The sequence below is a fragment of the Trachypithecus francoisi genome, unplaced genomic scaffold, assembly GCF_009764315.1.
Source record: "Trachypithecus francoisi isolate TF-2019V2 unplaced genomic scaffold, Tfra_2.0 Lachesis_group11, whole genome shotgun sequence".
Lineage (NCBI taxonomy): Eukaryota > Metazoa > Chordata > Mammalia > Primates > Cercopithecidae > Trachypithecus > Trachypithecus francoisi.
Window position 1 is genome coordinate 117,153,515 of NW_022681456.1, and position 26,898 is coordinate 117,180,412.

The window sequence follows — 26,898 nt, forward strand, 5'->3', positions numbered from 1 at the left end:
TGAACTAGATCTGGATCTAATATAAAATTATAATTGTCAGATATGATCTCGTTTCAAAGTTTTGTTTATCTTAATAGCAAAATTATTCTCATTTTATTAAATACACATGGCATATGAATACGTTTACAATATAAAATAAGTACATAACAATAAAATATTACAAGTGTCCTTTTGTTTCTTAAGCCTTGCAGAATTAAGCAGAAACCGTTAAGTATCCCTTTTATATACTGGAATCCTCCCTAAGAGTTTAACTTGCAGAAAGTTTCTGTTTTTAGAAAGCTGCTCTACTCAGAAATTTAGAACTTACTGCTCTATGTCATATAAGTCAGGGATATATTCTTAATACTCTACGGACAAAACCAGGAGTATATTATACCAGCTAAAAAAGATTTTAATAGGTACTGCAATTTAAGTATTGCTGCTTAAAGTATGCTTTTTTTTTTCCTGCTATCTGAAATACTACGTGAATAAGAATTTCATTCTCCCATCTTTCTGGGTAACCACAGACTTACAGTATCTCAATAAACATTTCTACTCCAGAACAATGTTAAGAAAGCTTTTTAAATTTTTTGAAATCAAATTTACACAATCATTGAGTTATATTTCTTTTAAATATACTACAGGTTTAAATTAAGACTAAAATGAACATAATAATATCACTTAATTAACTACAACAACTGAGTACTTCAGCTCTGATGGTATTTGAATACATTAGATATATTTTTTAAGAAGAGGTATCCATGACTAGATGTGAATTTATTTCTAAATTCAAAATCTGAATCTGAATGCCAACTTAAGCAAAAAGTAATTTGAACAAAGAAGCAAAGCAGCATTAAAAATGTCTAAGAGTTGGATACTGGGAGGAGGCAGCATGATGAGAAAGAATTGGAACCCATAATGCCAAAAAAAGATTTTGGACAGTATTAAAAATTTTTTTTCATGCTTTATATAATTACCCTTCTTCCCAAAAAGCTTCCACACAATACCTCACAAAAACCTAGAAATATTGTAGTCTTTATGCAAAACAAGGCTTATTTATGGATCCTTTAAAAAAAATCTATTCGGATAATATATTGCTTTAATTTCTACAAATAAATACCAAACACACTAAAAAAGACTACACAAAAGGAATATTACATTAATTAGGGCCAGAAAAGCACTACTGTGGTGATCAAATGTCCTGGCAATGACAGAACATAAAATGGTGAGAAATTACAAGAATTTAACCTTTGACCCCACCATGCTATGTACTGTTTCCATAATAAAGGCTTAAAGGTTCTACCAAACATTTCAACTTTTTAAAAACCAAGCTCTAAGTTCGTCCTTCTAAGTAAACTCAATTAAATTCTTTTTTTAAAAAGAAAAAAATGAGAATGTTTAAAGATAAAGAGTAATTGGTTCTTACCTCTGGTCCTGATGCATGTGACAAGTCTCCTCACTGGCACACTTGCTGCCTAAGCAGCTACAAAGACTAGGTTAGCAGCCATTTTGAGACAGCTGCACAGTCTCAGTTGCACAAAAGTGTAATTAAGATGGCTGCAATGTGCACTCAAGAACTCACACAGTGAAAACTCAGCTATGTAACAAACAAAGCCCCTCCCACTTTGTCAGCCTGCAGGAAACTGAACATAGACAACAGCTAATGCATATACTGCAACAAACAATGCAGCTACACAGGACACAGAAAAAGAAAACAGAAGGCAGCAAGCCAGTTTTGTAACATAATGCCTGTGAATCCCGTCTTGCAATACAGACTTTGGGCACATCCAGATCCCAAACAACTTGAAATCCATGCCACATATTAGCAGTTACAGAGATAGAGCCAAATCACACAGAGCAAACATCAGGGAATTCGCTTGAAAGAAAGCCTCCATTTCAGTCCAGAAAAAAAAAAAAAGTTAAACCTTGCTCAAGGCCTTTTTTTTGGGTTTTTTTTTTTTTTTACCTTTTATAGTTTTATCATGAAAAGAATTTCAATTTTATAATTTCTAGAAAAGTGTTTAAATCCTGAAAATGGTTTGATTGATCAAGTTAATTTCAATTTTTAGAAGGCTAAAGATTTTCTCCACAGAATCTAAGCCCCAAAGTGCTCAAATCTAGCAGAACAGTTAAAGCCTACAATTAAATTTTTGAACCTTGACAACAGGGTCTCTAGAAGATGGCAAAAAGCTTATTTGGAGTAATTTACCATAGATATAAAAACAACTTCTTCTCTTCAGTAGTACAAATGGTCACAAACATTAACATCCCCAGATGAGTGTTTAGTCCCAGGGCAAATTACATTTCCTGCCCTGACACAGAACTCCCAACATTCTGATGTGAGTAAAAAGCAAATAAAAACAAAGAATTATAGATTCTTTCTGATGGAAAGAAGGGAATTTTAAAAAAGGGTAAAAACTCAGTCTAATAATGGGTATATTAGGAAGACAAATTTGAGATCTAACAAATGTGGATTGGCAGAAACATATCAATCAAAGAGAAGGGAAGGACAAAAGCACAGAGAGAACCTGTTCACATCAGCGATAGAATCCACGTTTTCTTTCTCTCTTCCTCAGTCTACCTTTCTAAAATTTAGCTAACCTGTGTATTTTGTCTCTATCCATCACTAAATATAGGTATTTACTAAAACGTTTTAAGGGTATGGGGGGTAATAGGGATATAGCTAAAATGAGATTGGCCCTATGACTTGACAATGGTTCAAGCTGAGCAATGGGCACACAGAATTCATTATCTCACTCTATTTCAGTATATATTTGAAATTTTCCATAATAAAAGTTTTTTAAATTACTTATCTTTAAAAGGTCTTTATGTATTTTCCATGAGGCAAAATGAATAATGTGATAACTGCTTTAAGTATATCGAAAAAAGTTATACTTGATCCAAGTCATATTAATTCTTCAAAAATATAACTGATTCTCAAGCAAAGACTTCATTAAAAGCAAGACTTAGGCCAAGCGCGGTGGCTCACGCCTGTAATCCCAACACTCTGGGAGGCCGAGGAGGAAGGCTCTCCTAAAGCCAGGAGTTTGAGACCTGCCTGGCAACAAAGCGAGATCTCTGTCTCTACAAAAAAAATTTTTTTAAACATTAACAGGTGTGGTGATATGAACCTGTAGCTCCAGCTACTCAGGAGGCTGATGCAGGAAGATCACTTGAGCTCAGAAGTTCAAGGCTACAGTGAACTTAACCACTGCACTCCATCCAGTCTGGTCAACAAAGCCAGATTCTGTCTCAAAAAATAAATAAATAAATAATATAATTAAAAACAAAAGCAAGATTTGGTAAACTGAAAAAGGCTGGAACAGAACTGATATTACTGTAAGCACTGGAATCTATGTTTAATTGGGGGGCGGGGAAAGAAGGTACAAATAGCCAAAATATTCAGAGCTGCCTAATGAACACTTTCTTACATTCTGGAATGTAAGAAATTGTTTTTAGGAAGTCTGATCCACAAAGATTTAAATTACGGAGCACACTGTCAAAGCCTTCAAGCCTCCCTTCTCTTGCCAAATACTTTTCCAATGTAAATCCTTACTACTTTTTTCTTAGTCTAAACATAGTCTACCAACAGAAAGCTGCTGGCTACTAATAATACAGGTTGGACATCCCTAATCTGAAAATCCAAAATTCTCCAATAAGACTAAAATTTCACAAAACTGATACAAGCAGAAATGCAACCTAGACAACACTTAGTACCAGCTGACAGAGCTTCATCCATCCCTTCACACATTGGTTCTGTTTCTGTGTCTGATGAAACAGTTTAGAAAAGGAAAATAATTAAGCTGTTATTCAGATAAAACAGTGTCGAGGCCAACATCTTTATCCCAAAGAAACTATCCTATTACTACAGTTTACTTGATATATCCTCTACATGATTCAACCTATATTACCCTATCACTGACAATTCTTTCCTTACTAGCTCCTTACTATGCACATCCCCAAACCAGGTATCATTACTCTCTCAATATCTTTTACGCATATCATCATTATACTTACCACATTCCATCACTTGTATCTTTATGCAAATAATCTTTATATAAGGATATAAATCACATCTTAAATTCATTTTCCATTCTCTTCCATAGGATAAAACACAGTTATTTGCTCAATAGTGAGCTAAAATTCTCAGTGTTTTTGTTTCTACCACAAAAACCTCAAAAGAACCTTCATTTTTAGGATCCCAACTCCTGCTTTCTAAGAAGAAGTCAACTAATATGTCTACTAAGATTTTAGTCTTGGCCTAAGAACATCTGCACTTCAGAATCCAAGATTGAAAAACAACTTTTGTAGGGCACTTTTCAGGAACTACATAGGAGCTACTATGTGCTTATGATAGATGACTCTGAGAAAATCTACAGGAAACACAAGTGATTTAAGTTTTATTAATATTACTAAAAAAGCAGGATTCAGCTTGATTGTATAATGTCACAGATTATAAGGAATTTGTTTTATATAGGGCCATTTGTAATGAGACCAATCGTTGTTTATTTATAGAAGCATAAATACTTGCAACCAATTTCTAATGTTCAGGAAACAATTCCATGACTATCCAATGTTTAATCTTTTCCTAATTAAAAATCAGCACTTTCACAAGTCTTTTTGTTTTTTCGTTTATTTGTTTGTAGACAGGCTGGAGTGCAGTGGTGCAATCATGGCTCAGCTTACTGCAGCCTCAACTTTCTGGGTTCAAGAGACTCTCTCACTTCAGCCTCTGGAGTAACTGGGACCACAGATGTACACCACCACAACTGGCAAATTTTTAAAATTTTCTGTAGAGATAAGGTCTCACTATGTTGCTCAAGCTGCATTCCATTTATTTTTATTTCCCTCTTACAATGACCATGTAAAATTAGAGTGCTACAATCTCAAATTTTATGACCAGTGAATGTAATCATTTGTCAGGAGTCACATAATTAGTAATGAAAGAAAAAAAAAAAACTAGAATTAACTCTAGTCAACCATTACGTTTTATATATATTATATTATTTGAAAACTTTGCATATGCAAATTATTGAAAACTATAGCATCTAAAGAAAAAGTTTCACTGTATTTGGTTGAGAGGAAATATATGTTTTGTTTATTTAATTAAGATGCTCTAATTGTAAGTTATTATTAACATTACACATATTAAAATCTAAAAGGCATGTTACAATGGTATTAAGATGATGAACTAAGAACACCTAATTTCACTCCCTCAAATCCCACTAAAACTACAATAAAGTTTTGTTTTGTTCTTTTTTTTAGGCATAAATCCTAAAAAACAGAGAGAAATAAGAGGTAACAGCCACAAAGATTTGGGAAGCTGAAAAATAAACAGGATCGGCCAGACGTGATGGCTCACTCCTGTAATCCCAACACTTTGGGAGGCCAAAGTGGGCAGACCACTCAAGGCCAGGAGTTCCAGACCAGCCTGACCAAGATGGCAAAATCCTGTCTCTACTAAAATACATAAATCAGCCAGGTGTGGTGGCGCACCTGTAGTCGCAGCTACTCAGGGAGGCTCAGGCACAAGAATTGCTTGAACCTGGGAGGTGGAGGCTGCAGTGATCTGAGATCAAGCTACTGTACTCCAGCCTAGATGACTGAGTGAGACTTGGTCTCAAAAATAAATAAACAAATAAGCAGGACCAGCTATAACTAACGTAGCAATCCCTAAAACACAATATTCCAAGCTGCAGTGGTAACAAGTTAAGAACCAATCCAATTTACCTGGCAGAAACCTGAAAAATCATAGGAAGTAGAAGAACTAAGCACCTTTGAAAATCAGAGTGAAGGGAGCAGAAAGAAGGATAAAATGGCCAAAATCGTGACTGCTGTTTAAGAAGCAGAAAGATATCTTAGATGCCTTTACCAAACACATTTAACAGTGACTATCTGCTCCTCCCAACCCTAACAAAAGTCTGAAGACAACATCTGCAGTTAAAAATGAGAGTACCTGGCCAGGCACGGTGGCTCATGCCTGTAATCCCAGCACTTTGGGAGGCCAAGGCAGGTGGATCAACTGAAGTCAGGAGTTCAAGACCAGGCTGGCCAACATGGCGAAACCCCATCTCTACTAAAAATACAAAAATTAGCCAGGCATGGTGGCACACACCTGTCATCCCAGCTACTCGGGAGGCTGAGACAGGAGAATCCCTTGGTCTAGGAGGCAGAGATTGCAGTGAGCCAAGATCATGCCAGTGCACTCCGGCCTGAGCTTGAATGAGATTCTGTCTAGAAAAAAAGAAAACTGAGAGTACTATATCAAAAAGAGAAGGACTAAGTCCTGATTGCAGAGATCCCTACTCCTGTTCATGAATCTCCCAGAGTGCTGGCAATCAGAGCCTATTTCTCTATTTACAAAAATGGAAGACTATTCTCTGGGGGTGTCTGACCAGCACAAGACGTGAGACCTAAGGTCTCTGCAGAACTCTCCCAAAATGGCTCATCAGCCTAAAGGGAAGTTTAAAACTGTCTAATTTAGATAAGGCAATCAACTTTTTAATCTTCCACATCACATTATGCAGTTAGCTAAGGAAGGCAATTGAGAAAAGTTTCCAACATGATAGAAACCAAAGGAAAACGAAAACAAAAAAAATACATGAAGCAATAGACTATGCAGGAATAAGAAAACTTCCAAAAAAATTAATATAATAGACAAGATATTACATTCTTGAGTGAAGAATAGAATGCTACAGATAAGGAATGAAAATTAAGAACATGATAGAAAAAAATGAAAAACTCAATAGAAGGACTGGATAATAAAGCTGAAGAAACCAACCTTAGCAAAAAGGCAAAATTGTAAAACAGAAGAAAAGATACAACTGGAGTATCCATTAAAAAATTCAAATTGGAATCACACACACACACACACACACACACACACACACAAACATCACCAATGAAATCATTTAGAAAACTTTCCAGAGTTGAAGGGCAAGAATTTCCAGACCAAAAGAGCCCAAAGTATGCCAGCAGACCATAATAAACAGATCCACACAAGGGCATGTTCCGTTGAAATGCCGTAAGACTAAAGACTAATAATCAATTCTATAAGCTTCCACTGAGAGGAGAAATCAGAAATCAGAATGGCTTCAGATTTCTCAGTGGTGATAATAGTAGGAAGAAAATAATGGAGCAGTGTCTTTAAAATTCTGAAGGAAAAGAATTTCAACCTAGAATTCTATACCCAGCCAAACTATCAATCAAGCATGAAAATATAGAATGACATTTTTCAAACATGCATTGTCTTTAAAACCTGTATCACCCATGCACCCTTTCTCAAAAAGCTACTGGAGAATGTGTAGCTTTCTACCAGCAGGGAAAATTCTAAGAATTCTCCTGCCAAGGACAGAATAAGTCGATAAAAAGACACAGCATTTGGAAAACAAGGGTCCTAGAAGACAGGTAAGGAAATCTTCACTAATGGTTGTATTAGTCCATTCTTGCATTGCTATAAAGAAATACTTGAAAATGGGTAACTTATTAAGAAATGAAGTTTAATTGGCTCACAGTTTTGCTGGCTGTATAGGAAGTACAGTGGTATCTGCTTGGGTTCTCGGGGTGAGGGCTCAGGAAATTTACAAACATGATGGAAGGCAAAGGGGGAGCATGCACATCACATGGCAGAAGCAAGAACAAGAGAAAGAAAAGAGGTGCTACACACTATTTAAATGACCTGATCTCACAAGAACTCAGTCACTATTGCACAGGACAGTACCAAGGGGGATGGTGCGAAACGATTCATGAAAAATCCACCCCATGACCCAATTATCTCCCACCAAGCCCCACATCCAACATAGAGGATTATGATTTAACATTAGATTTGGGTGGGGATACGGATCCAAACTGTATCAATGGTGAATAAAATTACACAGATGACAGTTATATACAAGATAAAGTGAGCAACTAGGCCACAAAGGAGCAGTGACACTCAAGAACTAAACACAAGTCAAGATTTTTGCTGCCACCGTACCTGAGGAAACGTGTCTTATAAATTAAGTCTTTTAAATAAACATCAAAAGATTATTAGTAACTGTACCAAATCGTCTTAACTATTACTATTTACATGGAAGGGACTCATAGATGCAGGCATCCTGGTATAAAGCTGACATGATGAATCAACAACTGTCCTAACCGTATCAAGGGAATGGGTCATGATTTTCATGGTTATGTTGTACAGACCAGTCAATTCTGTGTAAGTAGGTTGCTTAACACAAGATCAAAAAAACAAGAATTACCTAAGACTAAATGAATGATTTAATTGTGGTTAATATTTTATTTTAAATGGTCATAAGAGAAGAATACTTTTTCTCAATCTATCTCTAACCTCCAACTTAAGGTGTACTTTATAGAAATAGTAATATCTTTCCCCCTCAGAGAATAGGAGGAAAAATATCCTGTGAAAGGTTTTAACATAGGTTATAAGCTAAAGCAGCCACCAAAAACATTTTATGAATGATTCTGTAGAAAAATACTGAATATAGGGCTGGGTATGGAGGCTCACACCTGTAATCCCAGCACTTTGGGAGGCTGAGGTAGGCAGATCACCTGAGGTCGAGCTGGAGACCGGCCTGGCCAACATGGCGAAACCCTGTCTCTACTAAAAATACAAAAATTAGCTGGATGTGGTGGCATGTGCCTTTAATCCCAGCCACTCGGGAGGCTGATGCAGGAGAATCACTTGAACCCTTAAGGCGGATGTTGCGATGAGCCAAGTTCGTGCCCACCACACTCCAGCGTGGGTGACACAGCAAGATTCCATTTCAAAAAAAAGAAAATGAAAAATACAGAATATGTTGTTCAGCCTTGTCCAGAGACTGCTTAGAACAATTATTAAATATTGTATGAAGTATCATAACTCAATCTTTTTACTTTTTATGAGTCAGTTTACACAGTTTCAATAAGAATCTGTTCTCCTTCCTACCAGTATAAAATTGGGCAAGTCAGACCAGGCACAGTGGCTCATGCCTATAATCCCAGCACTTTGGGAGGCTGAGGCAGGTGGATCACCTGAGGTGATCCTCTTGAGGTCAGGAGTTCGAGACCAGCCTGACCAACATGGTGAAACCCCATCTCTACTAAAAATAGAAAAATAAGCTTGGTGTGGTGGTAGGCGCCTGTAATCCCAGCTACTCGGGAGGCTGAAGCAGGAGAATCACTTGAACTCAGGAGGCAGAGATTGGAGTGAGCCGAGATTGCGCCATTGCACTCCAACGTGGGTGACAGAGCGAGACTCTGTCTCAAAAAAAAAAAAAAAAAATTGGATAAATCAAATTTGTAACCATAGCCACACTGGAAATGTGAAATTTAAAAATGGATTTCAGGCTGGGCTCAGTGGCTCACGTCTATAAGCAGAGCACTTTGGGAGGCCAAAGTGGGCAGATCACTTGAGGTCAGGAGTTCGAGACTAGCCTGGCCAACATGGTGAAACCCCATCTTTACTAAAAATACACAAATTAGCAGGGCGTGATGGTGGATGCCTGTAATCCCAGCTACTCGGGAGGCTGAAGCACAAGAATTGCCTGAGTCTGAGAGGTAGAGGTTGCAGTGAGACAAGATCATGCCACTGTATTCCAGCCTGGGCAACAGAGCAAGACACTGTCTCAAAAAGCAAACAAATAAATAAATAAACACATATTTCCTTTAATTAGGTATGACAGGGAACAAAAATTGCATCTTTTTTTCTTTTTTTTGAGATGGAGTCTTATTCTGTCGCCCAGGCTGGAGCGCAGTGGCGCAATCTTGGCTCACTACAAACTCTGCCTTCCAGATTCAAATGACTCTCCTGTCTCAGCCTCTCAAGGACTGCATCTTAAATACAGAAATCATGCCTACTAAATCTTCACAAGAAATCAATTTAGTATCTCTTCTATAGCTTATAGATTCCAAGCTTTGAAGGGAATAAAGAATAGTATTTCCCAAAAAACCTGGAATACTGACAAATGTGGGAATCTCAGAAAACCCCAAGATACCCTACAATTATAGGTACTGTAGATGAAAGCTCATTGAGATAAGTCAGATGACTCGGTTTCTGATAGTGGAGACAAGCTAATAAATAAGTCAATTATAGTACTTCACAAAACATCCATACAGAGGTTAACTCTTACCTTCATATCAAATGGACATAGTTGTGTTAAGCACACAATAGGGATGTCTTACTGTATCATAGGTCAACACCTCAATAGACATATGTGAATCAGAAAATCATTTAACAAACTTTATGGCCAAATCTGTGCCTTAAGAGGCTGCAGCTTGATTTCAAGGAAGGGCTATGGATGAAAAATGATACTTGGTATCAATTTTGAGTGAACATGTCCAGCAGATTTTTTAAAAGGAGAGCAAGGAGTAATTCTATGTGGATTTAGTGCCCAAAATGTCTTCATCCCTAACTTTGCCAATGATGAACACACCAAACCTTGCAGATATGACAATTAATGTGAGAAAATGGCTGCTTTTTCACCAGGAAGATGTTTACTGTAAATTTAGTGAATTTAGTAATCTTGTGGGTTTTCTTCCTTTAAATATCCATTTGTTTTTTAATGAGTCAGTCCTAAAACTGGTCTCCATCACAAATCTTTACAAGTAAACTACTTTCCTAAATGCTTATTTACCTTACTAGTGAGTGGTATTATGAAATCCACCTTTCCAAGTTACTTTTTAAATGCATTTAAATTCTAGCTCCAGAAATCAAGAATATTATTTTCTATAAATCTCCCTGCACATAGTTGCTTCTTAATAAATATTCATGAATGACTAATTGATTCACCAATTGATTAAAACTAGAGATATGTTTGAGGCACAGATGCTAAGCATTTTACATATCTAATCATATTTAACCCTCACAACGCTACTCTGTAGGAGGTAACCCCACATTTTAAAGATAAAGAACACTGAGAGGAGACACTAAGGTCCCAATACAAAACTACTATTCTTTCCACTTCACTGTGTAACTAACTGATTTTAGGAAAATTCTTTGTCTTTTCTTTTGTTCTTCTTTTCTTTCTTCATTTATTTATTTACTTTTATCTTTCAACGTTTAAATCATTTAAAGTAAGTTTGGTGGGGGAAGAGGATTATACAAACCTAAAATACAAAACAATATCATTTCATCTTTTCCTCAAACCCTTATTAATTTATATATGCAGGCTCTTCACAGTCATATTTTAGAAACTTTTTACTAATAAGCAAGCAAAGGTGCTTCCTTGTTTTCTTAATTGTCTTCTGGTTCTTAATGAATGACATTGAAGATTTTTTTTTTCCTAAAACTGATTATTTATAATTTTTCATACATAAAGTGCCTGTCAAATCTTCCCATATGACAATTTATCATGTGGGTATTTGCCATTTGAGTAAATTACATGTCTGATTTTAAAAAAAGTTCTGACATCTGTGGATAATGAGTTAAATAAAAGAAAATAATTAGAATATCTCATTCCCTTTTTTTCACCTCCACCTAAAATGTAGGAATTTTATTCTTTTGATAAGCAAGTATTTATTGAATATTAAGGGAGGCATGGTAGAAAGCAATCTTATACTTTTAATAGTGGTCTTATCATACCTTAGAATTTGTCTTAAAAAATTGTCAGATATATCAATACGATATGATTCCTAATCCCAGGAAGCTTATAAAGTACTACACAAATAACTATAAACATAAAAGTAGAAAGGAATAAATGCCTTTAAATATATATATAAAGTAAAGCAAAGAGAAATTAGAGAATTTCCAGCTGAGAGTAACAACATGCTTTATTAGGCATATTATGTGAGTGCCATGGCAACTATGACTTTTATTCACAAAAACCAAGGATATGTATCACAGAGTTATTAAGAGTTCTCCTAACACACTACCTTTCTTTCTGGCCTCTGAGATTTTGAACATACTATTTATTCCCTTTACTAGTATTATCTGTCTAATTCATCGTTTAAAATACAACTCCCGTAAAATCTCCTTGATATCCTTCCAACACTCTCACCACTTTCTGTACCCTATAAAACTATCTATTGTTTTACTTGTCATATTCCATAGAAAGCTACTTTTAACTACTTATTAATCAGTTAAGTTTTGCCTATATGCAGAGAATTTACAACCACGATCTTTTTACCAGTGTATATTACAATGCCCTTAGAAGTCACATTTTTGGCCAGGCACAGTGGCTCACACCTGTAATCCCAACATTTTGGGAGGCCAAGAGGGGAGGATTGCTTGAGCCCAGGGGTTCAAGACCAGACTGGGCAACATGGCAAGACCCCCATCTCCACACACACACAAAAATTATAAAATTAGCTGGGCATGGTGGCATGCGCCAGTAGTCCAAGCTACCTAGGAGGCTGAGTCAGGAGGATCCCTTGAGCCCAGGAGGTCAAGGTTACAGTGAGCCATGATCACACCACTGCGCTCCAGCCTGGCTGACAGAGTGAGACCCTAGTCTCAATTAAAAAAAAAAAAAAAAAAAGTCGCATTTTCCATCACGGAAAAGGTATATTTTATACATATAAACAGAGAAAAAAATAATCTGGATAAAATAATGCAAACATAAACTATTCAAACATTTGTCACTCAATTCATCTACAGTCCTTTTGAATTAAGCAAGTTAACCTGTAAAGTTCAAAAATACTACACTGAGTTTTAAAAATTAGGAATTCCAAATCTTGCAAAACTAATCATAATTTAATGTTTTCAGTAGCAAGCAGAAAGGAGAAGAATTCTATCAAATATAAATATTTATAATAACTGGAACCCCAGTCACAAATCATGAACACAAAACCCCCAAAATACCATTTCAATGGAAGATATACAGAGTTACACTATAACTGAACCTAAATCTTAAAATAGAGAAATAGTTTTCAGTATCAAATTACGAAGTACTTTGAAACCACTTCTCCCAATTCTTTATATAGCAGAAAATGCTATTCATTAATATCCATTTCTCTTTTATAACATTCTCTAGTTTTAGCTAAGTATATGATTATCCAGCTAGATATATTTCCCAGACTTCCTTTCCCAGCTAAATATGTCCCAATGACTAAATGATCACACATAAACCATGAGTCAAAGTGCTATGTGCCACTTCCATATCATGCTCTCAAAAGAAAGAGTATGCACTCCCATTGTTCTTTCTTCCTTGCCTCTAGCTAGTAGAACTAGAGAGTAATCATGTTTCAGCTAGTGATGGAAGCCATATGTTACAGCAAAATCACTTATCAACTCTAAACAGTCTTACTTTGCATGGTTACATGAGAAAAAAACACGTATCATCTTTAAACAACAGAAAGGGAGTCTCCTATACTGTGGCAGCTTAGTTTTTACTCTAATCGAATTCACTTCAGACATTTACCACCTAAAAGGAAATAAAAGAGTTCAAAAGTGGTCCCTCTTTTCCCTTACATGCTTTTTCCTATTTCTTTCTTTTCCTATGACATTCTATTTAATAAGAGTAACAGGGCAGATATACATCTAAGGCTCCAAAGCCTTAGCTGGGAATGAGTTGCAGTAGTCAAGTCATTCTTTACTGTTCCATCAAACTCTCCTGGTCCTCAAAACAGCAGATTCCCTTTCCATCTTTTAGCTTTATCCTTCTACAAAATGGTAGGCATTATCATTGAGAATTACTGAAACAAAGAAAGTTCCTTTTACAGTTTTGACAGTTCTGGGGATAACTATTCTAACATACAAATCAAATTTCTTATTAGAATGTTAAAGTGCCAGGAGTGACGGACACATAATTTCTAGGTACCAAACCGGATATTTCCCCCAAGTAGCATAGAGCTATACAAACAACAAAGATAGGGAGAACAGATCATATATAGTAAGACATTATGGCATTACCACCTCACATCACCATCATACAAAGGGGTCCTCTCTCCTAAACACAGCTAGTTACTACCAGTTATTGGATATAAAAGAACACAAAATGTTTCTTATAATACTCTGAGCAATGGAAAACTACAGACATGAGTAAGTGCATATTTCTGATGGTTTAATAAGTCATCTTCATTTCCCAGATTCTCATATTCATATAGGTCAACTATAAAGAATCTCAGGAAGGTAATAACAGTTCCCTTAGGCCTCTGGCATTTTTTTGAAAAGTGGCTGAGGTACCTGAGTCATCCTCTTAAAGATTCTAAAATCCAAATGATCGAAACTTAAAATTGAAAACATTCACACCATATAAACAAGTACTAGCAGCCCTGATCTACTCATTCTTAACTGAAAATGCTCCCCAGCACTCACTCTCTGTCTCCAATACAAAATGGTTTCCACCACACAAGCTGAAATCGTCGATAAAAAATTTAGTTTTGTTTTCAACAAATTAAAATGCCTGGAGAAGCCCCTGATTTACTCTGTGGATGGCAGGACAATCTGAGAAAGAACATGGCAAACCAACGTTTAAATAGTCTTGGCCTCTCTAATAAAATATAAGGTCAAACATGCAAGAATTTTAAAAGAGAGTTCCACTAAAGGAAATATCTTAGTATTTTATATCTAGTTTCTAGATTTATTTTCATAAAGCCAATAATATATTATCATTAGAGTTCTATATTTCCTTGATTTCTTCTTTTCATGCCTCTACTAATTTATAAGTTTAGTTCAATAAAAATGATATTTTGGCAATAAACTGACTCCTGAATCAATTATTTAAGATAGAAAGTAGAATTACAGCTGAAATACATCCTTATTAATGGAGATAATCTTTTTCAATGCAATCAGCATAAAAAAGAGATTTAATAGAGAATAAACTTCTTCTAATAATTAGGGAAACATCCTTATGAGAAAATATTATAATTTAATGATACCAAGGAAATTAAAATAAAAATTTTTTATCTTTATTATGAGATTAAGGTCCACCCTGGCCAGAAAAGGAATAAGGTACCTTTTCAAATTGTCTTTGTTTAACAAAAAAGGATTTTGATTTCAAATACTGTACGATACTTTACTTTGCGACTTATTTTTACCATGTCTAACTTCATACTGACACTACTTTTATGTCATCATGTCCTAAGGCAGATTAAAAACAGAAATATAATCTTATATTGTCTCCTAAATCATCCCTACTAAAATTATAGCTGCACCAAGAAAACATCTTCCTGAAAAGTCACAGATACCACAAATTCTCCCAGAGTTCCTAGCAAACAGTACATTTTGGTAGTCTACAGGAAGGGTGTAATACTCATGAATTAAAAAAAAAAAAAATAGTATAAGGTTATAAATTCACCCAACGTAAATTTAATGGAATTGTAACCAAAACCATTAGCTTTTTCTTTTCTTAATTAACCAAATGAACCTAAAGTTCATCTGCAAAAACAGCCAAAATTAGCTAAAAAAATTGTAAAATAGACTTGTCAGTGGGTACTGCATTTTATGTAGGATATAGCACTACAAACACATATTTAAATTGTGTACAGTCCTACAGCAAATAAAACAATGCAATAATGCTCTAAAAATAAGGCCCAGATACAGTCATTGTCAATCTCTGTTTAAACTATGTATTATATATTCTTTTGAGGAGCTAATGAAAGCTGTCACCTTTTCCCCAGAAAAATGCACATACGAGGCCAGGCGCAGTGGCTCACACCTGTAATCCCAGCACTTTGGTAGGCCGAGGAAGGCAGATCACCTGAGGTAGGCAGTTCGAGCCAGCCTGACCAACATGGAGAAACCCCGTCTCTACCAAAAATACAAAATTAGCTAGGCGTAGTGGAACATGCCTGTAATTCCAGCTACTCGGGAGGCTGAGGCAGAAGAATCATTTGAACCTGGGAGGCAGAGGTTGCGATGAGCTGAGATCGTGCCATTACACTCCAGCCTAGGCAACAAGGGTGAAACTCCATCTCGGCGCGGGGAAAAAAATGCACATACGCAGACTCACATAAAATGGTGTATATCAAATATCAAGGGATCGGTAGAACCCCTGGAGGCTAATGGATCCCAGGTTAAATATTCCTAGTATATGAATCAGAATTGTTTGCTCAAATCTGGCTCATAAGTTAGCAACCAAACCAGTAAGAAATGGATCAAGTCTATGGAAACTAGCTATCTGGAAAAAATGGAAATTAGTAATTTATCTTAACACACAATATGTCAAAATACAGACACGTCCACATAGATGTAAGAGTATTTTTTAAGTTTATTAAAACTTCCAGAAAAAGTTCTAGTAAAAAATTTAACAAAACACACGAACAAGGCTGTGCACGGTGGCTCACACCTCTAATTCCCGCACTGTGGGAGGCCAAGGCAGACGGATCACTTCAGGTCAGCAGTTCAAGACCAGCCTGGCCAACATGGGAAACCCTGTCTCTACTAAAAGCAGGGCGTGGTGATGCACGCCTGTAATCCCAGCTACTTGGGAGGCTGAGGCAGGAGAATCGCTGGAACCCAGAAGGTGGAGCGTTACAGTGAGCCAAAATCACACCACTGCACTCCAGTCTGTGAGACACAGCTAGACTCCACCTCAAAAAACAGTAATAATAAAATAAAATACAATATAAATATATAATTCACCTCACAACAGGTAATATTTTCTAGGCAGACAAGTGCTGTAGAAATCACAAAGGAAAAAGGCAGTGCAGGCTGGACATGGTGGCTCATGCTTGTAATCTCAGCACTTTGGGAGGCTGAGGTGGGAAACTCTCTTGATCCCTGGTGTTCAAGACCAGCCTGGGCAACATAATGAGACTTTGTTTATTAAAAAAATAAAATAAAATAAAAAAATTAGCAGGGTGTGATAGCCTTCACGAGTAGTCTCAGTTACTCCAGAGGTAGGAGAATTGCTTGAGCCTGGGAGGTCGAGGCTGCAGTGGGCAGAGATCACTGCCACCGCACTTTAGCATGCACAGCAGAGCAAGATCCTATCTCAAAAAAAAAAAAAAAAAAAAAAAGGCAGTACATTTTACAACATAAAAATGCAAAACTTCTTAACATATAAAATCATAAACCATTTAAAAGGTAATTTTAAAATTACTGTGACAAATATTAAAAGCTAAGGACCCCAAAGCCATAGTAAGTAGCTGTTACTAACAAATAAGAAAAACAGTAACACTCACCATAGAAAAATATACAAAAAGCCAAACACCTAACTCACATAAAATGAAAAAAAATGCACACATAAAACAACAAGTTCAACTTCATTAGTTATCAAAAATTAATGAGCTACTATTTTTCACCCATAAGATGGTGGTATTGAATATGATAAAAAATGCTTTCCAAAAAAAAGTTTTTATCAACTTTGCTAATTACTTTAAAAGTCCTTTGAAAGTAATTTCAAAGAAATATTCTGAGGTATAGTACAAGAATGTTCACTGTAGCATTATTTTTAATAGAGAAATGAGCAACAAGCACAACAGGAAACAAAAAATAAAAGGTTTAATAAGTCACAGTACATTCTTCTTAAAGATAATATATAACCATTTAAAAACATGTTTAAAAAGAATATTTGATCATGTGGGATATTATAATAGAGTATCATGTAACCATGAAACATATTTTAGAAGAATAATGAAATGGGAAGACACTCATAACATTAAAAGAGTAGAAATGAAAGTATGGTACCAATGAAAAACTAATTAATAAACAAACATTTATAGATTGCTCAACCATGGAAAAGTGAAGTCACAAATCACCAATACCTTTAGAGTGGTTATTTCTAAGCATTGTTAATTAATTTTCAACATTTTCCAAATGTTCTATAATGTGTAAGTTTAAAAATATTTAAATACATTTATCACATATGCAAATCCTAATTTAAAGCAAAAATAGTTCTAATTATTTAATAATTCAAATCTGTCTTTTCTAAACTACATACAAAATCTTAAATTTACAAAACCACAAAGATTTCAAATAACTTCAGTAACTTGGTATTCATTCCTGGAGTAACCTAGTCTTAATAGTTATATATGTTGGATATATGTCAAAATTTTGTGGTATCATAACCACCAAACTAAAATTTTAAAATACACTTGTTATCAACAAAGTACTAATAAACAAATAGTTGGTGTTCAGGCAATTAATTAACCTTATGAAGTTTATATGGTTATATCTGCTTTGTAAGAAACATGGTATCAAAATTGTCCCATCAAGAAATGTTCTTCATATTCGAGTTCCAAATACCTCTTACTACCTTCAATATTAACCTAATAGGCAATCATCTGTATATTCAAATGAAAACATACGCTTAAATATATACACCAAAGTATTTCATTTTTCTGGAAATGTAAGGTGTACCATGCCCTAAGATCAAAGTGCTTTTGTTAACCTAAACATTTATGTGTTTTTTCTACTCTAAAATGCCTGAAATAGCATGTGGTAGAAAGGGGCTGCTAGGTAATCACCCCAGAAACATAAAAGGGAGAAAATTACACAACTGCCCTCTAAATATACTTTGTGTGTAGAGGACCTTAGAGATTTGACATTAGGTCAAATATTCTGTTGAAGAAAAAAAGAAGAATCTTTCCTAATTCCATTCTATCTCGTATGTGACGTCATTCAAAAATCCACCAACCAAAAGTATTACTTTCAATTACATCTAGTTAATATTTACTAATGGTATTTGTTTTAGGCAATAAAAATTTCCCTAAATTAACAGAGATTATAAAGCAACAGGGACGTCTTCATTTGACAGTAGACTGATTCAAACTTAAAGAGTTATAACCAACTAAGAAACCAGTTGTTGTATATATGAGCCATAGATGAAGTCTACGGAAAACATTTGCAATTTTTTTTGCCTAGTAAGAAAGAATTTGCACAACGGGAGAATTATAACAAATCTTATATAACTTCCCCCAGATTACGTAAGATTTAACTATAGTTGACACTACCATTTTAAACTAATCAGTAGCATATTTATAATTACCTTCCCTAAAAAACTATTAATAAAACCAGGAACACACTTACAATTAAAAAATCACACACAGCTGCATCTAACACACATGTATACAGTATAGTGTTTAAAAGAAAAAAACAGATTTTTTTTTTATTAATGGTCCACTTTCCTCAAAGAGGCCTCAGGGTAATGGATGTTCTTTCTAGAATTCTTCATCAGAAATATTTACCAAATAAATGTTATAGCTTACATATCATAGCAAACAAAAATGCTAAGAAAATGAGTTAATTTAAAAAGCAACAATTATCTAGCTGAAGCAGTAATGAACAAGTCACCTAAAGAACTTAAAACATGTAAAATTCAAATGCCCAGAAACAAACTGATCAAAATTAAAACTTCATTTACTTAGGATCAAATATTTAAAACCAAAATAATCCTCAGATTGGGATTTCATTTGCGATCACACTGTAATTTCTTCCACTATTCCCTTTCCCCCAATATTCCCAAAACTAAAGTTTTTTCTGTTTTGTAAACATTCCACACATCCATAACACAACAGGTAAAAATAGGGTTAAAAATGTATTTGCAAATATGCAGTCCAAATAAATGCACTTCCCGTGAGAACACCACTAGGTGCTGATCTTTACCACCCTAAATATAAACCTCAATCCAGCAATACTTTAAAACTGAAATTATAATCAAGAACCACAAATGACAATCAGTTTCACAGAAAATTAAGTCCACAGCTTCTCAAAAAATCGAAAAAACAGAGAAGAGCTTGAGGTCGGCCCAAAAGTACAACATTAGAGAAATGTTTTTCTTGAAAAATGTGAGATTTTAAGGGTAACACAAAGAAACCCCTCAAGAACGAGGAAAATTAAATCTAGAACCCAAATGGCGTCCAACAAGAACATTAGATCTTGAAAATGAATATTGCGCTTGCGCAGCCACCGCCCCGCCAGCTGCACAACTGCAGCTAGAGCCCGACCCCGCAAGATCACGTGCTCCCATGCAGCGCCGCCCGCAGCTCCGCAACCGCGCAGGCGCAAACACAATTCCCGCAGCCGCCATAATGCGGTCTTGACTCTTCAGAAATACAATAGTAATTTAAGAAAACGTGGTTTTAACAGCCCCTGGGATTCACATATACCTTTTGGGGCGGAAGCTGAGGGAGGGGGAACCAAGTTCCTTCCTACAGAGCTGTCCCGCGCAGCCGTCCCCGACGTTGCCGCCTCAGCTTTTCGCGCGCTTCAGTCGCCGCGCCGCCGCTGCCACCGCCGCCGCCTCCGCAGATTCAAAAACAAACCCGCTTCTCCCTTGCACGCGCCGGGGCCGTTATGCAAATTATTGTGGGCGGGGCTCCGGGCTCGTGATATGTACCCCGCCCACTGTGCTATCAGCCAATAAGCTCAAGGACTAGCCATTCCCCATGCAAATTCTGGTTTTTTATTTGAATGAGGAAATTGGCCCCGCCTCCTGCGTGGAAAAGAGAAGGAAGCCCGAGGTGGTGGCGCTGCGTCTCTCAGTTGCAGTGTGAGGTGTGTTTTTTGAGTGGAGCTTCTTCAATCAATAAGTAGCACTTTGTGAGCGCCCTCTATGAGGCTTAGAAAAGAAAGAAGGAAGGAGGTAGGTGAGAGTTAAAGAGCAGAGGGAAAAATTTTCAAAAAAGCCAGGAGTATGTTGATATATTCATCATTTATGTTTTAAATGTACTTTGAATTGTATTAATAATGATGGAATGAAAAAAACATTTTTTTTTCAGTTGCTCAGTAACAGAGCAAGCACTTTTTTATCATACTCTCTCACTAGAAGTTGTATTCATCCCATTCATTCAGTTTCATGCTGGGAGTCGGCCTTTAATGAATTCCACAGGAAGTAGTGGATAAGTCGCTACCTTACTGGTTAAGAGATCCGGTTCAAGTTCAACTACTGCAGCTTCCTTGCCAGTTCCTTGGAATAAGTGTGTTACTCAGTTTTCTCACCTGTATAATGGCAATGATGACTATAGTTGAACTAGGTTGGAAGCACTAAATGATAGAATAAATATACATATGTTTTGGTCAGGTGCGGTGGCTCATGCCTGTAATCCCAGCACTTTGGGAGACCGAGGCGGGTGGATCACCTGAGGTCAGGAGGTCAAGACCAGCCTGGCCGACATGGTGAAACCCTGTCTCTACTAAAATTACAAAAATTAGCGGAGCATGGTGGCGCGTGCTTGTAATCCCAGCTACTCAGGAGGCTGAGGCAGGAGAATTGCTTGAACTGTGAGGCTGAGACTGCAGTGAGCCGAGAGCTTGCCACTGCACTCCAGCCTGGGCTGCAGAGCGAGACTCCCTAAAAAAAAAAAAAAAGAATAAATGTGCATATGTTTTGCAAGCAAGAAGAGCCTGAAAATAATATTAGAAGGTACCATGTGGGTTTTTTTTTAATGTAACTTCTCATTATATTAATGTATTAGTTCAGTATTTATTTAGCAATCACTGTGTTGTAGACCTGTTAGGTACCTGTCCTCAAGAAATCTGTACTCTAGTGGAGAAGAAAGAAAAGCGAACAGGAAATTTTTGTAACTAATAAGAAATTAGAATAGGGTTGTTAATACTTATTTTTATAACTGGAACCGTTCAATTTACTTAAAATATAAGGTGGCCTTTAGAAATATCACCTAGGGCCGGGTGCGGTGGCTCATGCCTGTAATCCCACTTTGGGAGGCCGAGGCAGGCAGATCATGAGGTCGGGAGATCGAGACCATCCTGGCTAACATGATGAAATCCCACCTCTACTAAAAATACAAAAAAAAAAAAAAAAAAAATTAGCCGGTTGTGGTGGTATGCACCTGTAATCCCAGCTACTGGGGAGGCTGAAGCAGGAGAATCGCTTGAACCCGGGAGGCAGAGGTTGCAGTAAGCCGAGATCACGCCACTGCACTCCAGCCTGGGCAACAGAGGGAGACTCCGTCTCAAAAAAAAAAAAAAAGAAAAAAGAAAGAAATATCACTGAATCCAGACCTATAGAATTAAAAAAGCCTTCCTAGAAGAGGTCATCTCTGTCATGATAAATGATTTAATTAATTTCTTGCCTAAAAGTTGGACCTTATTGGGACAGCAATGAGGAATCATTTAAAAGGTTTTAAGTCAGTATATAACACAATTAAATTTGCATTGTTTAATTGCTAAATGTTGTAACGTCCTTAGCACAGTCCTTAGGATACACTCAATAAATTATAGATGCTCAATTATTATTTATTATAATTTTCATAGTACATCAGTGCTCAATTATAAATAGATGCTCAGAAAATTATAAATATTGATATTAAATGTTACACTGCATAATAATAAGAGAAATTGGATCAGAATAATAGAGCCAATTATGTTTCTCTTTGTATGTCTTCTGTAAGCATATAAAAAAGAATCATTTTTATAATAGTCTATTTTTTTTTTTTTGAGACAGAGTCTTGCTCTGTTGCCCAGGCTAGAGTGCAATGGTATGATATCAGCTCACTGCAACCACTGCCTCCCAGGTTCAAGCAATTTTCCTGCCTCAGCCTCCCGAATAGCTGAAATTACTGGCACCCACCACCATGCCCGGCTGATTTTTGTAGTTTTAGTAGAGACAGGATTTCACTAGCTTGGCCAGACTGGTCTCAAACTCCTGACCTCATGATCCACCTGCCTTGGCCTCCCAAAGTGCTGGGATTACAGGTGCGAGTCACCACACCTGGCCTTCTTCTTTTTTTTTTTTTTTTTTTAGACAGTCTTGCCCTGTTGCCCAGGCTGGAGTGCAGTGGCACTCTCTCAGCTCACTGCAACCTCTGCCTCCCAGGTTCAGCGATTCTCCTGCTTCAGCCTCCCGAGTAGCTGGGACTACAGGCACGCTCTACCATGTCCAGCTAATTTTTTCTATTTTCAGTAGAGATGGGGTTTTGCCATTTGGCCAGGCTGGTCTCGAACTCCTGGCCTCAGGTAATCTGCCCACCTCGGCCTCCCAAAGTGCTGGGATTACAGGTGTGAGCCACCACACCTGTCCTATAATAGTCTATTCTTGATTATCTATGCTAATAGCAAATGGAAAAATAATTCAGCATAACCACAGATTTATCAGTTTTCTGAGATATGCTCATATTCTAGACTTGCCTCCTGAAGACTCCAACTAGACAATTTTATTGGATTTGAATCTCCTCAAATATCCTCAACCACAGTTACAGTCTCTTCAGCCATGCAACCCGCTGGTTAATGTAATCAACTATTCATTGATTTGTTCAACAAGTACAATATTTATAATGTCTCACATACTATTCTAGGCATTGGGCATGCCCAAAGGAAATGACACTTTCTCATGGGGAAAGAGTCATAAATACAGATAAACATTATGAGATCATTAATATTTTGGTGGTATGTCTTAAGCATAAAAAAATTCTAAAATAAGAGAACCTAAATCTTCCTCCTAGTACATGGGAAAACTTCACAGAGAAAGTGATACTTGACCTGACTTATAATACAGAACTTAAAGTGGCTGTCAGACTAGGTGCAAGAGTATTCAAGTTAGAAAATAACAGAAAATACAAAGACCATGAAGAATGAAAAAAGCTTGACTTAGACTTCTAGGTAGGATCACATTCAAAATACTTATCAATCCCTGTATCACTGACCAATCAGAATGGAAGCAGGCTTGAAGACGCCCCACCCCCCACCCCCACGCACACGCACACATACACACACACACACACACTTTGTCAGGTGTTAATCCTTTAGTTATAGGATCTTGAAGAGGTACAGAGGCTCTTCAGCTGGGGACTGAGCCCGACCGGTTGGTAGGAAGGGTTTGATAGGGTGGGGCAGCTACTTACCAGTTAGTACAAAACGGTTTTCATATTTTATCTGCCATTATGTTTTTATTGGCATATATAGGCTAAAATGATACAGGCTAAATATCATGTCCTAGGAAAAAGTGCTAAAGTAGGATCATAGAACCTGTCTCACCAAAAAATAAATAAATAAAAAACCTAAACTAAAATAATAAATATAAACCAATATATTTCACTTGTAGCAACTGAACAAGGAAAACAGAACTTTTGAAGAAACAGCATAGGCTGGGAGCAGTGGCTCACACCTGTAATCCCAGCACTTTGGGAAGCCGAGATAGGTAGACCACCTGAGGTCAGAAGTTTGAGACCAGACTGGCCAACATGGTGAAACCTCGTCTTTACTAAAAATACAAAAATACAAAATTTGTCGGGCCTGTAATCCCAGCTACTTGGGAGGCTGAGGCAGGAGAATTGCTTGAACTAGGAGGCAGAGGTTGCAGTGAGCTGTGATCACACTGTTGCACTCCGGCCTGGGCAACGAGGGCAAGACTCCATATCAAAAAAAAAAAAAGAAAAGAAAAACAGCATAAACTCCAACAAGAAGCCATTGAAATGGGAAACTAAAGTTTCTAAGTATAAAATAATACAACGGGAGGCTTAATCTAGTGCTTTCAGGTTCTGAAGGCTTACTACCTAAATTGAAACCTTGACTCCTTACTTGTTTAGTGTCCTGAAATTCTCTATGCAAATGTTTCCCAGTCTATAAAATGGGGATGATAAAAATAGCCCTCCCGGGTGAGCACAGCTCATGCCAGTAATCTCAGCACTTTGGGAGGCCAAGGCAGGTGGATCACTTGAGCCTAGGAATTCCAGGCCAGCCTGGGCAACATGGTGAAACAAGTCTCTACAAAAAATACAAAAATTAGGCTGGGCACAGTGGCTCACTCACGCCTGTGATCCCAGAACTTTTGGGAGGCCAACGTGGGTGTATCACTTGAGGTCAGGCATTCACAACCGGCCTGGCCAACATGGTGAAACACCGTCTCTACTAAAAATACAAAAGTTAGCCAGGTGTGGTGGCGCACCCCTGTAATCCCAGCTACTCGGGAGGCTGAGGCAGGAGAATCGCTTGAACCTAGAAGGCAGAGATTTCAGTGAGCCAAGACAGCGCCACTGTACTCAAGTCTGAGCAACAGAGTGAGACTCAGTATCAAAAATTAATTAATTAATTAATTAATATAAAAATTAGCCCAGTGTGGTGGTGCCTACCTCTGGTCTCAGCAACTTGAGAGGCTGAGGTGGGAGGATCACTTGAGCTTGGGAGGTGGAGGTTGCAGTGAGTGGAGCTTGGACCACTGCACTCCAACCTGGGTAACAGAGTGAGATTGTCTCCAAAATAAAAATAAAAAGTTTATGGCCAGGCACAGTGGCTCATACCTGTAATCCCAGTACTTTGGGAGGCTGAGGCGGGCAAATCTTGAGGTCAAGAGTTTGAGACCTGACTGGCCAACATGGTGAAACCCCGTCTCTACAAAAAATACAAAAAAAAACTGGGCGTACTGGCAGATGCCTATAATCCCAGCTCCTCGGGAGGCTGAGGCAGGAGAATCACTTGAACTTGGGAGGTGGAGGTTGCAGTGAGCCAAAATCATGCTACTGCACTCCAGCCCAGGCAACAAAGTGAGAGACTTTGTCTCAAAAAAATAAAAAAAATTTATATATATCCCTGATCTCTTAAGGTTATTATAAAGACTAAATTCTGGTAAAATACTTGCAGTAGTACTGGATATATAGTGATGGCCCAATAAATATTATCTAAGAGTAATGGTAATAGTAATTAGTACTTGTAAGAGTAGTATTAATACATAGCTCAGCTTGAACAGTTTCTATCAGCACTCCCCACACTCCTGTTAAGAGAGAAGATGAATCAACAACAACCTGATCAATTTTATTATTGTCCTCCAACTTGCAGAGAAGTTGAATGAGGTGTTACATAGGCAAATTTGGAAAATCTTAATAAACAACTCTTGAGAATAGGAAGATGACCTCCATGATCCTCACCTTCTGGTGGTCACACTATCTATAGTCCTCTTCCCTTGAGCGAGGGCAGAACCTGTAACTTGCTTCTAGCCAAGAATTCTGCAGATGTAATAAAGAACCAAATAAACTGATTTGGGGTTAACCAAAAGAGATATTATCTTGGGTGGACCTGACTTAATCTGGTAAAAGCCCTTTGAAAAGAAGCTGGATCCTCCCTGAGGAGAGAACTTTTCCTTGCTTGCTTGGTGAAGAAGGCAGCCATGTGGAAGAAGCCCATATGGAAGGTTACCACAAGTGGCCTGTAGGTTCTTTGGGTGACCTCTAGGACCTGAGAGCAGGCTCCAGACAACCACAAGAAAAAAAAAAAAAAAAAAAGGCCGATCCCCCAGTCATATGGTCCTGAGGAAATAAAAGCTGCCAACAAACTGAATGAACTTAGATTTTTCTCCAGCCAAGCCCCCAGATGAAAATACAGCCCAGGTAACACCTTGATTGCAGCCTCTGAGACCCCGAGCAGAAGATACACCTATGGTCCAAACTCCTGACCCACAAAAGCTGTGAGATTATAAATGTGTGTTGTTTTGCTACTAAGTTTGTAGTAATGTGCTACCCAGCAATAAGAAACTAATACAGGAAGTAATTAGAGAAGGGAAAGGGCATCATAACCATCTTCCAACATAGATAGGCTACCTAAGTAGTTGAAATGGTTCGTATTAGAAGATGTTGAACTAGTACTCACTGAAAAGGATAGAACAGGTATTGCAATTTTAGCTAGGTAAGAAGGACCTCTGTCCTGGTCCCCACAAAGGAAATTTTTAAGTGAGCAGCTGCCTAATGGCCAGGGAGTGAGAAAGAAAGGAGTTCCCATAATGCAAAGCTCTTCAGGGCAGAGCCAGGATGCCAGGTGAGACTGTGGACCTTTTTTTTTTTTTTTTGAGACGGAGTCTTGCTGTGTCACCCAGGTTGGAGTGCAGTGGCACCATCTTGGCTCACTGCAAGCTCCACCTCCTAGGTTCACACCATTCTCCTGCCTCAGCCCCCTGAGTAGTTGAGCCTACAGGCGCTCACCACCACACCCGGCTAATTTTTTTAGTTTTAGTAGAGACGGGGTGGTCTCGATCTCCTGACCTCGTGATCTGCCCGCCTCAGCATCCCAAAGTGCTGGGATTACAGGCATGAGCCACCACAGCTGGCCCTTTTTTTTTTTTAAGAGATGGGATTTTGCCATGTTGCCCAGGCTGGTCTTGAACTCCTGAGCTC

General features: G+C 37.4%; 1 protein-coding gene across 3 annotated transcripts in view; it reads right to left on the minus strand.

Moving 5' to 3' along the window:
- The window catches only part of ATF7IP (activating transcription factor 7 interacting protein), a 135,933-nt gene extending 115,795 nt beyond the window's left edge, over window positions 1-20,138 (minus strand). For 2 of the 3 annotated variants that reach the window (XM_033222801.1, XM_033222796.1), the window contains exon 1: window positions 19,948-20,138. Coding sequence is in view for 1 of the 3 variants with exons in the window: in XM_033222795.1 (XP_033078686.1) it covers window positions 1,406-1,422 (17 nt within the window). In the remaining 2 variants the exon portion in view is untranslated. Of the gene's footprint in view, window positions 1-1,405; window positions 1,738-19,947 lie in introns of those variants that run through there. The other variant, XM_033222795.1, reaches the window with a different exon arrangement.
- Between the last annotated feature and the right edge of the window lie 6,760 nt (window positions 20,139-26,898).